Raw genomic sequence first — 12562 nt, 5'->3', positions numbered from 1 at the left:
AAAGGGAGTATGTGACTACTTCACTTTTTCTATTTCCGATTGTGATGCGATAAATAGAATTGTATTCTCTCCATAACAGATTTGGGTTGTTGATCTCACTTGCTTTTTTTTTTTTCTCTCTCTACGTGAATGTTTCCACATGAGCCAATAATGCTGGTTGTCCAATATGCTTCAATGACTATATTTCTACAAAATGCGTGTACAAACAAATGTGTATAATGTACATAGAAGTCACTCAAATGCCTTCTCATGCAATGTGTGCTGCCTGTTCCTCCTGCCATGGTTCACTTATGTGGTGGTGACGTTTTCATGCATTCAAGGGATTAAACTAGAGTTTCTTAAAGAAAAAAAAAATCCCCCGTATGCTTCAATTTCATGTCCGACATGCCTCCACCACTACCTCTGAATATTTTTGAATCATTTGTTTTTCTGGGGGTCTGCAAAATGTGAAATGAATTTTTGTGCAGTTTAAAAAAAAGTGCATACCTGGACCACTGTGCCAACAAACCAATTACTTCTCTCGCCCGTAGCTTTTGGTCAATTAAAAGGTCTGATGTAAAGAGTGGAATGTACGGTGGGTCTAAAAAGTACATCCACCCCAGTTTGAATTCAAAGATTTCTGATGTTAAAAAAAAAAAAAAATGTGACTTAAAAACTTTGTCAAACCTTATAACCTACAACATGTTCACCTTAATTGAAAAAGTATTTTTGGGGAGACTTGAAGTACAAAATACATCGAGATCCTGTGGTTGCACAAGTCCACAGCTGAGGATGACTCTTCAGAATTAACCAAACCAAACTCGCATTAAGTGGGACTCAGCACACGACTGCCACCATTTAATGTGTCCCTGCATAACCCCAAATAGTTTTGATGTTCGAGTAGGCTTTTTTTTTTTTTTTTTTTTTTGCAGTCTTGCTGCAGAACCAATTGCCCACTTGAGGAAAAAAAAATGAAGAAATATTGTTGAGAGACATACTGTACAATAAAGTCAAAAGTTCATTTGAAAAAAAGCAAAAGTGGTTTTACAGATTTTCCCAAAAAAGTTCAGATATCCTAGTAGGTCGTTTTGCTGTGTTGCTGCAGAATCAATTGGTTTCAATGGACGAATGAAGAAAGGAAGTTGAAAGTTAGACATGAAATTGTTGAACGACAAATGAAAAACGTGTTTTCTCATTTTTAAATATTAACTTGAGTAAAAGTGTACACTTTTTGTCTGGATGAAAAATATCTTTTATTCTTTGAATATTTTTCATGGGGAGGACGCGTCCTCTACAAAAGTTGTGAATGCAGTATTTCAACTTTTACAAAAAACGGGCAACTTTAATTCCGATTGCACAGCTAAATTCTTTTACATGACCTCTTGCTCCACCAAAATGTTGCCAACTACTTCATAGTCGAGAGCTCTCCAGTTGAACACGTTCCCAGGGGTGAAGCATGAATCGTCCTGGTACTGTTGGATCTCCTGCGGAGAGAGGACGCGGTCCCACATGTGAAGTCGCGAGATCATGCCAACAAAGGACTGACTGGCATCAAAGCCTCCCCCGTAAGAGTCTTGCTCTTGGCCCAGGACTGTGCTAGGCTTGCCGCTGATGGGTTGCCCTGAATGGATAAACTTCTTGTCGGTGGATTTGCCATCCATCCACAACTGAGCAAGGCCATCTTCAGAGTCCCAAGTGGTGCACATGGTGTGCCAGGCATTGGGAGGAAAAGACAGAGGCTTGAAGTCTGCGCCGCCGTTTCGAGCATGCACCCTCATAACGTCGTTGTCACTTGTCTTGAAGAGCACAAAGTCGTTGCTGATCGCCGGTGTGGCCAGAGAGAAGAGGGCGTAGTTCCTGCTGAGATCTGTCTTGAATCTAAGTAAACATGCCACAGTTCAGTTTTGGTGTAAAGTACTTTTACCCTTTGTTTTTTAAAGAGGGTTAAAGCAATTTCTTTGCCAATCCTAGTTAAAATTTACTGTCAAACTAAATGGTTAGAAAAACAGACATAATACAACAATACACATGTGCATGTATTCTTTATCCTCTATCAGTCCAGCTGAGTTTTTTACTGGCGACATGCATAGCCTATAAATATTTTGCTCTTTCCATTTGATTTAATTTGTCATTCTTATTCTCAAACTAGTGAATGAAAGCAAGCCAAGGGCCGCTGGTGATACCGTGGTTACCTGAAACAGACGGTCAAAGCACTCAAGGATGTTTTGGGTGTCATCAATTTGACATAATCTGTGGCAGTCTCCCTCGGGAAGACAAGGACTTTGCCAGAAAGATCTGCACACAACAATAAGGATAAAGATGTCATGAGATGAATTAGGAAGACAAGACATGTTTTCAATGGTGAGTATCCATCAGTGGTTCTCAAATGAGGTTCCCTAGTGGTCTGCAAAAAATGTCCAATAAATGATGTGGTATCAGTTAAAAGGTGCATATAGCTCCATAATTGGCACCGGCGCGCCAATAAAAAGGCAGGGGTAGCGTGGCAGGGTCTTTCCAATATTTCAACCCTATAAGGGGTCCCTGCACCCAAAAAGTCTTAAAGTGGGAGTCTATAAGCATCTGCAGGTGGCTGCTAACCTCACCACGGTGAAAGTGCAAGGAGACAAAAAAGCAGATCATTTCCTCTTTGGCTTTGATTTTGTATTATCACTTTGCTGTGCCGCAATTCACGATACTTTGCTCGGCCGTGCCAGTTGCATGAGGGAGATTATAACATCTTGTCTACTAAAGGGTTTAACATTTTCCTTTTCCACCCCTCATCTTAAAAAAGAAGTTTGTTTGGTGCAAAATTATGACTGCCCATTCTACAAAGCAATCTGTGAACAGTGAACCACACTTTTTTGGGTGTGTGCTTATGATGCACACTGTTACCTACCTTTGGTTTCTGCATAACAAGATGCAAGCATCACCATGAAAACCAAGAGTTTCTCCATCTGAAATGCAATCAGTTTTGCATCACTGTACTACTCAAAGACAAAATATTTCTCCATATTGTCATCATGCAAAAGCAATATCCTGAGTTTTATATTTTTGGGCAGCGAGCACAGTTGACTTCTCTTACCTTGTCTCGACTATGCAGCTTCGAGTAGAGAGATGAGCTCCCTTTTTACAGTATTTAAAGGGTACCTTGTTGATTTAATGGATAAGGATTCTGTACTCCTGGACTTGAGTCAAAAGTCTTTTATTGTGCAATGTAACGGGCACACTGTGGCCAAGGTATACATAAAATGGACAGATGTCCCATCATGACCGTTGTACTCTCAGTCAAACACTGAAATAGAACATGTTCTCTTTTGACGGACAGGGGTCTCATGGAGGACTTTGTGGACTGGGGCCTTCAGACACACACCAGATGAACCCCAGGAAAATTGAGCAGTTGGTTGTGGATTTTGGCAGGAAACAGTCTTCACCTGCACCAATGAACATCCAGGGTATGGACATTGAGGGGGCGACCTCCCAGTACCTCGGTGTTGTTCTCAACAATAAGCTAGACTGGTCTAACAATATGGTGCAGTTTTCCACAGCTGTGGAAATCTGCCCAGCTTCAGGCTCAGGGTGAACATGTGCTGGACAATGTCACACAGCTGGTCGGAGCAGGTCCTGAGGAGCCGGGAGCTGATGTTGTTGTCCGGACCTGCTGCCTTCCTCACCTACATCTTCCTCAGTTGGTTCCTCAGCTGCGCTGTCGTGACAAACAGACAGGCAGGAGTCAGGAGGAGGAGTCGCATCTTGTCCTTCAGAGGCAAAAGTGCCGAAACTGTATTTTATAGGGAAGTCAATCCAAAAAAAAAAAAAAAGCCTTTACAATATGTTCTAATGTGCCCCCTACTCGTCTAAACCCTGCATTCTGATTTAAGATTGCCCTTGTGGAATTTGAATGAGGTCAAAAATTTCACCTCATTTTTATTCATATTTGGGTGTTTGTTTTTTTTAGGTCACCTAATGACAATGACCAACCCCGGTTGCTCAAGCAACACGATTCACGACACACCTGTTTTGAGCTCGGTCACGTTTGCAAGCTGAGCCACGACTGGTCAATACCTGAGCAACAGTGGTGTGATATTCAGCTAACAGCAAGTGGCAAAATAGCGCCCCCATGAGGCAGGAGAGAAAAACTTTAGAAGTCCGAAATTATATTGATGTATTATTATTAATAATAACAAAAAGGATTATTATTATTATTATTAAACTTAGATTTGAAGATCATGTCTTGACTTGTGAGTTTTTTTATTTTTTGTCACAGGGCAAGATGGCCTGCTGAAACAGTTGAATTTGATTTTTGGGGTTAATCGCTGGCCCTCATCACGTAAGGGGAAGGTGCCAGCATTGGTGGTGGTCCCCATGTTGACTTGAACATGAAAAAATATTACACTAAATATTTTCTGAGATGAACAGGAATAATATGACAACTTGTGTCCTTCTGTCTGAAGTTCTAATACGTTCATATGGCTTGCAGGTATCTTTTAACTTTTTTTTTTTGATTGGGTGCAACAGTTAATTGTCTTTTGGGAGAAAACTTCACTCAATTTAAAATATAGAAATGGAAGAACTAGTTCACAATGCTTGTATATTTTTTCACTTGTAGTGTATTTAAGATTTCACTGCAGGACTGCCAACTGATTGACTGTACAGAAGTGCATAAACTCTGTTCATGAGGCAATTGCAGAAATTCATCAAGTCTCGTCTATGCAGCCCTCCTGGTTTCTCTTGAGTTTACCAAGTCAAGAGAAAATTTTCCGTTTCAGTGTTTGTCGAAGAGTACAAAGGTAATGATGGGAAATCTGTCCATTTTTTTGTATAACTTGACTACAGTGTTCCTATTACATTGCACAATGAAAAACTTTTGACTCAAGTCCAGGAGTACAGAATCCTTATCCATTAAATCAACAAGGTTCCCTTTAAATACTGTGAAAAGGGAGCTCACCTCTCTACTCGAAGCTGCACAGTCGAGACAAGGTAAGAGAAGTGAACTGCGCTGGCTGCTGAAAAAAAAGAAAACTCAGGATATTGCTTTTGCATGATGACCATGTGTAGAAATATTTTGTCTTTGAGTAGTACAGTGATGCAAAACTGATTGCATTTCAGATGGAGAAACTCTTGGTTTTCATGGTGATGCTTGCATCTTGTTATGCAGAAACCCAAGGTAGGTGAGAGTGTGCGTCACAAGCACACACCCAAAATAGCGTGCCAAGCAAGAGAGGTGGAAAAAGTGGGGTTCACTGTTGGTCACAGATTCCTTTGTACGATGGGCAGTCATGACTTTGCACCAAACAAAACACACAGGTGACAAAGTCAAAGCCCGGGGGCCAAATGCGGCCCACCACGTCATTTTATGTGGTCCGTGGGAGCAAATTATGTGTGTCAACTATCACGATTCTTGCTCAAGTCTGTACAAAAATGTAAAATTGTCATTGGTCATAAATAACGTTGAGATTTTGCACCGCCCCTCCGAGGGAGGCCGTAACTCCAAAGTGGCCCGCGACAAAAAATAAGTTTGATACCCTGCCTGACAGGCTTGAAATATTGGAAAGACCCCGCACCCCCACCTCCCTTTGTCCAACTGCCAATCAAAGCTATCTAGCATACAAACTCCGAAATGCCAGGGGAAATTGCTTGTCGGCTTTGATAAAGTCATCATGTTCATTTTTTTTCCAGACGAAAAATGTTTTTAAGAAAAAAATTCCATGTCTGAAAAGAACAAAGACATACGTATATTTTGTCACGATAAAAAGTCAACCTTGGTAGAGTAGTCAGGTGGAAAACATTCACCAAGTCACATTTTTAACAAATCATAGTTTGCCTTTTTATCAATCTTTCTTGCCAAAATGACTTTTATTCTGAAAAAAATACTTTCCAGTAATCACTATAATGAGAACTTTAACAGGGCAAGGGCTAGTGGCGTTAGTATGCTTGTTTTTATTGGTGTGCCGGTACCAATATGTAGCCATATGCACCTTTTAACTGATACCACATCATACATTGTACATTTTTAGCAGACCCCCAGGGGTCCAGGGACCCTCATTTGAGAACCACTAATAGAAAATGGATGAATACTCACCCTTGAAAACATGTCTTTTCTTCCTAATTCATCTCATGATGTCTTTATCCTTATCAATGTGTGCAGATCTTTCTGGCAAAGCCTTTGTCTTCCAGAGTGAGACTGCCACGGATCATGTGAAATTGATGACATCCAAAACAAACTTGAGTGCTTTGACCGTCTGTCTCAGGTAACCAGGGTATCACTAGCGGCCGTTGGCTTGCTTTCATTCACTCGTGTGAGAATAAGAATGACAAATTAAATCAAATGTAAAGAGCTAAATATTTATAGGCTATGCATGTAGCCAGTAAAAAAACTCCTCAGTTGGAGTGATAGAGGATAAAGAATGCATGCACGTGTGGATTGTTGTATTATGTCTGTTTTTCTGACCATTTAGTTTGACAGTAAATTTGAACTAGGATTGGCAAGAAATTGCTTTAACCCTCTTTCAAAAACAAAGGGTAAAAATACTTTCCACCACAACTGAACTGTGGCGTGTTTACTTAGATTCAAGACAGCTCTCACCAGGAACTACGCCCTCTTCTCTCTGGCCACACCGGCGATCAGCAACGACTTTCTGCTCTTCAAGAATAAAGAAGAAGGCGTTGTGAAGGTGCATGTTCGAGACGCTGGCGCAGACTTCATGGCGCTGTCTGTTCCTCCCAACGCCTGGCACACCGTGTGCACCACCTGGGACTCTCAAGATGGCACTTCTCAGTTGTGGGTGGATGGCAAACCCACCATCAAGAGGTTTATCCATTCAGGGCAACCCATCAGCGACAAGCCCAGCACAGTCCTGGGCCAAGACCAAGACAACTACGGGGGAGGCTTTGAGACCAGTCAGTCCTTCGTCGGCATGATGTCGCGAGTTCACATGTGGGACTACGTCCTCTCTCCAAAGGAGATCCAACGCTATGAGGAGGACTCATGCTTCACCCCGGGGAACGTGTTCAACTGGAAAGCCCTCGACTATGAAGTAGTTGGCAACATTTTGGTGGAGCAAGAGGTCATGTAAAAGAATTTAGCTGTGCAATAGGAATTAAAGTTGCCCGTTTTCAATAAAAGTTGAAATACTGCATAACAACTTTTGTAGAGGACACGTCGTCCCAATGAAAAATGTTCAGAAATAAAAGATATATTTCAGAGTAACTCTCAACAATTTTTCTTCTTTTTTTCTCCCCCTCGTGGGCAATTGGTTCTGCTGCAAGACTGCAAAAAAAAGCCAACCAGAACATCAAAACTATTTGCGGTTATGCAGAGACACGTTAAATAATAATTTTATCTATAAGCGCCTTACACAACAGTCAAGGACACTTTACCATCAAGAACAAGACAACAAAACCACAGATAAAATGATAAATAATTCAAGAAGAGATTAATTTCAATTGATTATGCGATTTTGAAAAGGTGGATTTCAAGATGCGATTTGAATGTGGGAAGAGAATCAATATTACGGATGTTGGATGGAAGTGAGTTCCAGAGTTTGGGAGCAGGACGGCTGAAAGCTCTGCACCCCATCGTGCTGAGACGGGCAGAGTGTACAACAGAGGTGGAGGGAGGATGAGGACCTGAGGGAACGAGAGGGAACGGAAATTTGAATCAGACAGATCGAGGGGGGGCAAGGTTATGGATGGCTTTAAATGTATAGAGAAGTATTTAACACAAAAAATATATTACAAACATGCACAGAGACACATGTTGTTTGGTTTTTTTTTTCCCTCGCCACCCCTCGGATCGACTTGGTAAGAGTCCTTGATCTACTGGTCGATCGCGATCGACGTAATGGGCACCCCTGCTCTACCACTACCTCTGAAGCCATCAAATTATCAACAAAAGACAAGACCGGCTTCAGTGGGAAAGAGGCTTGAGATGAATGCATTGCTTTAAATTAAGCAGGGTAGATGAGGAGCCGTCAAAATAAAGTCATTCATCTCGTGGCCTTTGGTACAAGATTTTACACAGACATAATTGTGTCTTTATTTTGTGCAATAATTTTGATTCATTTGTTTTTCTGGGAGCCCGAAAAATAATATGAAATGAATTTTTGTGCAGTTTAAAAAAGTGCAAACATGGACCACTGTGCCAACAAACCAATTACTTCACTCGACTGTAGCTTTTGATCAATTAAAAGGTCTGACGTAAAAAGTGTAAGGTACAGTGGATCTAAAAAGTCCACACACCCCAGTTTGAATTCCCAAGCTTTTTTATGTAAAAAAATAAATAAATAAAATTGCGAATTTAAAAACCTACTGTATCTTAAAGTGAAACGTTCATTTCAAAAAAGCAAAAGCAATTTGACAGATTTTCTCAATAAAGTTCCGATATCCTAATAAGGTGTTATGCCATGTTCCTGCAGAATCAATTGGTTTCCATGGACGAATGAAGAAATGAAGTTGGATGTTAGACGTGGAATTGATTAACAACAAAAGAAAAACTTATTTTATCAAGTACATTTTCAAATATTAACTTCATTAAAAGAGTGCACGTTTTGTCTGGATGAAAAATATCTTTTATTCTTTGAATATTTTTCATGGGGAGGACGCGTCCTCTACAAAAGTTGTGGAGTATTTCAACTTTTATAGAAAACGGGAAACTTTAATTCCTATTTCACAGCTAAATTCTTTTACATGACCTCTTGCTCCACCAAAATGTTGCCAACTACTTCATAGTCGAGAGCTCTCCAGTTGAACACGTTCCCAGGGGTGAAGTTTGAGTCTTCCTCGTAGCGTCGGATCTCCTCCGGAGAGAGGACATGGTCCCACATGTGAAGCCGCGACATCATGCCAATGAAGGACTGAGTGGCGTCAAAGCCTCCCCCGTAAGAGTCTTGCTCTTGGCCCAGGACTGTGATAGGCTTGCCATTGATGGGTTGCCCTGAATGGATAAACCTCTTGATGGTGGGCTTGCCGTCCACCCACAACTGAGAAAGGCCATTTTGAGAGTCCCAGGTGGTGCACATGGTGTGCCAGTTGTTGGGAGGAAAAGACAGCGACAGGAAGTCCGTGCCGCCGTCTCGAGCATGCACCCTGATAACATTGTTGTCGTTTGTCTTGAAGATCACAAAGTCGTTGCTGATCGCCGGTGTGGCCAGAGAGAAGAGGGCGTAGTTCCTGGAGAGATCTGTGAGGAATCTAAGTAAACACGCCACAGCTTAGTGGTGGTGGTGGTGGTGAATATTTTACCTTTTTGTCGAATGCTTAAGGCAATTTCTTGCCAACTATAGTTTAAATTTACTGTCAAACTCAATGGCCAGAGTACAGACCGATAATACAACAATACACATGTGCATGTATTCTTTATCCTCTGCAAAAAAAAAAAAAAAAAAAAAAACAATACCAATGCAGCTCAGTGAGGAGTTTTTTTACTGGCTATATGTATAGCCTCTAAATAATTTGCTCTTTAAATTTGATGAAATTTTTCATTCTTATTCTCAAACTAGTGAATGATAGCAAGCCAAGGGCCGCTGGTGATACCGTGGTTACCTGAAACAGACGGTCAAAGCACTCAAGGATGTTTTGGGTGTCATCAGTTTCACATGATCTTTGGCAGTCTCCCTCGGGAAGACAAAGACTTTGCCAGAAAGATCTGCACACATCAATCAGGATAAAGATATCAAGATGTGAATTAGGAAGAAAAGACATGTTTTCAAGGGTGAGTATTCATCCATTTTCTATTAGTGGTTCTCAAATGAGGGTCCCTGGACCCCTGGGGGTCTGCTAAAAATGTACAATGTATGATGTGGTATCAGTTAAAAGGTGCATATGGCTACATATCGGTACCGGCGCGCCAATAAAAACAAACATACTAATGCCACTAGCCCTTGCTCTGTTAAAGTTCTTATTATAGTGATTACTGTAAAGTATTTTTTTCCAGAATAAAAGTCTGTTTGACAAGAAAGAGTGATAAAAAGGCGAACTATGATTTGTTAAAACTGTGACTTGTTGAATGTGTTCCACCTGACTCCTTACTCTACCACGATTGACTTTTTATCATGACACCTTTAGTCTGGAAAAAAAGAACATTATGACGTTCTCTCAAAGGCTACAATCAACTTTAAAAGTAGTTTGTATGCTAGATAGGTTTAAATGGCATTTGGATAAAGGGAGTGGGGGGGTCTTTCAAATATTTCTGCCCTTGTCGTATACGTCGTAGAGGGCAGAAATATTGGAAAGGTACAGGGACCCCGTAGATCGTAGACTCATCTACGGGGTCCCTCTAAAACTAAAGTCTTTAGGTGTGCGAGTCTATCAGCATCTGCAGGTGGCTGCCAACCTAACCACAGTGAAAGTGCAAGGAGACAAAAAAGCAGATCATTTCCTCTTTGGCTTTGATTTTGTATTATCACTTTGCTGTTGCGGCAATTCCGATACTTTGCTCGGCCGTGCCAGGTGCATGAGGGAGATTATAACATCTTGTCTACGAAAGGGTTTAACATTTTCCTTTGCCACCCCTCATCTCAAAAAATAAGTTTTGTTTGGTGCAAACTCATGACCGCCCATTGTACAAACCAATCTTTGAACAGTGAACCCCACTTTTTCCATCTTCCTTCCTTTGCACGCTTTTTTGGGCGTGTGCTTGTGACGCACACTCTCACCTACCTTGGGTTTCTGCATAACAAGATGCAAGCATCACCATGAAAACCAAGAGTTTCTCCATCTGAAATGCAATCAGTTTTGCATCACTGTACTACTCAAAGACAAAATATTTCTCCATATTGTCATCATACAAAAGCAATATCCTGAGTTTTATTTTTTTAAGCAGCGAGCGCAGTTAACTTCTATTACCTCGTCTCGACTGTGCAGCTTCGAGCAGAGAGGTGAGCTCCCTTTTAACAATATTTATAGGGAAACTTGTTTATTTAATGGATAAGCATTCTGTACTCCTGGACTTGAGTCACAAGTTTTTAATTGTGCAATGTGACATGCACACTGTGGCCAAGTTATACAAAAAATGGACAGATGTCCCATCATGACCTCCGCACTCTCAAACACTGAAATGGAAAATGTTCTCTTTTGATTGACTTGGTGTTAAATTCAGAGAAACCAGTTGGGCTGCATAGACGAGACTTGGTGAATTTCTGCAATTCCCTCTTTGACAGAGTTTATGCACTTCTGTACAGTCAGTTGCAAAAGATACCTGCAAGCCATATGAACACATTGCCACTTCAGACAGATGGACACAATTTCTCATACTATTCCTATTCATCTCAGAAAATATTTTATCATGTTCAAGTCAACATGGGGAACACCACCAGTGCTGGCACCTTCCCCTTACCTGGTGAGGGCCAGCGATTAACCCCAAAAATCAAATCCAACTGTTCTAGCGGGCCATCTGGCCCTCTGACAAGAAAAACTCGAAAGTTAAGACACGTCAAATCCAAGTTTAATACCTAAGTGTAATTTCAGACTTCTTACAAAGTGAGCTCATCCTCCACCAAAACATCTACCAGTGATGTCATAGTCTAACGCTGTGTGCCAGGAGTTGGGAGGAAAAGACAGCGACAGGAAGTCCGTGCCGCCGTGCCGAATGTGAACTCTCAGGTTGTCCGTTTGGAGCTTGAAGATGACCAAATCGTTGCTGAGCGCCGGTGTGGCCAGAGAGAAGAGGACATAGTTCCTGGTCAGATCTGTGAGGAATCTGAGTAGACACACCAGAGGTAAGCCATCAAGCACAATACTGGTAATTTATACGCTGTGACAGTAGAGCTTCATTTTAGAGTCTGGAATTCTACTGGTATTCACTGGACATAATTATTTGGAGGGGAATTAAACCCCAGTTTTTCTCTCCTGCCTCATGGGGGCGCTATTTTGTCACTTGCTGTTAAATGAATTATCACACCACTGTTGCTCAGGTATTGACCAGTCGTGGCTCAGCTTGCAAACGTGACCGAACTCAAAATAGGTGTGTCGTGATCAGTGTTACCTGAGCAACCGTGGTTGGTCATTGTCATTTGGTGGCCAAAAAACCCAAAACAAAAACAACAACAACAAAATAACAAACAAACACCCAGATATGAATAAAAATGAGGTGAATTTTTCCACTTTATTCAAAGTCCACAAGGGCAATCCTAAATCAGAATGTGTTTAGACTAGTGGGGGGCACATTAGAACATATTGTAAAAGCTTTTTTTTTTTTTTTTTTTTTTTAATCGAGCATGAATTGTTTACAACACATATGTCAAAGTGCCGGCCCGCGGGCCAAATCCGGCCCGCGAGAATGTTTTCAGTGGCCCCTGGGATGATATTGATTTATTATTAGAACCGGCCCGCGGACCGCAGCAAGCCGAGAGCCCGCAGATCTTTTACACGCACCAAAACTACATTTCCCACAATGCAACGGTGACGCGCCAAGCAGTCGGCCGCTTTATTTAAATATTTATTCGTCCAGCAGTCGTTCCCATAACAGTGACATTAGCTTTCAGATACCCATCAAAAATGGCAAAACGGAAGGTGGACACTGAGAACCGGGGGTTTCAAACAAGGTGAGAGTCGAAGAACATGTTCATGGACGTAGCTGGAAAACCTG

General features: G+C 41.4%; 4 protein-coding genes across 4 annotated transcripts in view; 1 reads left to right on the top strand and 3 right to left on the bottom strand.

Moving 5' to 3' along the window:
- Positions 1-1213: 1213 nt before the first annotated feature.
- Positions 1214-3107, bottom strand: LOC109529009 (serum amyloid P-component-like). The gene is made up of 4 exons (XM_019892134.1): positions 3062-3107; positions 2876-2933; positions 2172-2274; positions 1214-1857 (listed from the first exon to the last, which is right to left on the bottom strand). Exons 2-4 carry the CDS (start codon positions 2931-2933, stop codon positions 1350-1352), a joined length of 669 nt encoding a protein of 222 aa, XP_019747693.1. The 5' UTR covers positions 3062-3107; the 3' UTR covers positions 1214-1349.
- A 1774-nt stretch (positions 3108-4881) lies between these two features.
- LOC109529008 (C-reactive protein-like) lies at positions 4882-7108 on the top strand. The gene is made up of 4 exons (XM_019892132.1): positions 4882-4956; positions 5086-5143; positions 6125-6227; positions 6545-7108. The coding sequence occupies exons 2-4, from the start codon at positions 5086-5088 to the stop codon at positions 7050-7052; spliced, it is 669 nt and encodes a 222-aa protein (XP_019747691.1). The 5' UTR covers positions 4882-4956; the 3' UTR covers positions 7053-7108.
- Positions 7109-8643: 1535 nt separating this feature from the next.
- On the bottom strand, positions 8644-10870 carry LOC109529010 (serum amyloid P-component-like). The gene is made up of 4 exons (XM_019892135.1): positions 10822-10870; positions 10636-10693; positions 9520-9622; positions 8644-9168 (listed from the first exon to the last, which is right to left on the bottom strand). Exons 2-4 carry the CDS (start codon positions 10691-10693, stop codon positions 8661-8663), a joined length of 669 nt encoding a protein of 222 aa, XP_019747694.1. The 5' UTR covers positions 10822-10870; the 3' UTR covers positions 8644-8660.
- A 539-nt stretch (positions 10871-11409) lies between these two features.
- Positions 11410-12562, bottom strand: part of LOC109529006 (C-reactive protein-like) — an 8378-nt gene continuing 7225 nt past the window's right edge. The window contains exon 5 of the mRNA XM_019892129.1: positions 11410-11426. The gene's annotated coding sequence lies outside the window, so the exon portion shown is untranslated. The remainder of the gene's footprint in view (positions 11427-12562) is intronic.

Source organism: Hippocampus comes, unplaced genomic scaffold, assembly GCF_001891065.2.
Source record: "Hippocampus comes isolate QL1 unplaced genomic scaffold, H_comes_QL1_v1.1 scaffold153, whole genome shotgun sequence".
Classification (NCBI taxonomy): domain Eukaryota; kingdom Metazoa; phylum Chordata; class Actinopteri; order Syngnathiformes; family Syngnathidae; genus Hippocampus; species Hippocampus comes.
This window is presented reverse-complemented; position numbering and strand designations above follow the sequence as displayed.

Excerpts from the sequence above, each read along its gene's own strand:
- LOC109529009 (XM_019892134.1), bottom strand. The coding sequence starts at position 2,933 with ATGGAGAAACTCTTGGTTTTCATGGTGATGCTTGCATCTTGTTATGCA. Across the intron at positions 2,275-2,875 it reads TTGTTATGCAGAAACCAAAG|ATCTTTCTGGCAAAGTCCTT; the intron begins GTAGGTAACAGT and ends TGTTGTGTGCAG. Across the intron at positions 1,858-2,171 it reads GCTTTGACCGTCTGTTTCAG|ATTCAAGACAGATCTCAGCA; the intron begins GTAACCACGGTA and ends ATGTTTACTTAG.
- LOC109529008 (XM_019892132.1), top strand. The coding sequence starts at position 5,086 with ATGGAGAAACTCTTGGTTTTCATGGTGATGCTTGCATCTTGTTATGCA. Across the intron at positions 5,144-6,124 it reads TTGTTATGCAGAAACCCAAG|ATCTTTCTGGCAAAGCCTTT; the intron begins GTAGGTGAGAGT and ends CAATGTGTGCAG. Across the intron at positions 6,228-6,544 it reads GCTTTGACCGTCTGTCTCAG|ATTCAAGACAGCTCTCACCA; the intron begins GTAACCAGGGTA and ends GTGTTTACTTAG.
- LOC109529010 (XM_019892135.1), bottom strand. The coding sequence starts at position 10,693 with ATGGAGAAACTCTTGGTTTTCATGGTGATGCTTGCATCTTGTTATGCA. Across the intron at positions 9,623-10,635 it reads TTGTTATGCAGAAACCCAAG|ATCTTTCTGGCAAAGTCTTT; the intron begins GTAGGTGAGAGT and ends TGATGTGTGCAG. Across the intron at positions 9,169-9,519 it reads GCTTTGACCGTCTGTTTCAG|ATTCCTCACAGATCTCTCCA; the intron begins GTAACCACGGTA and ends GTGTTTACTTAG.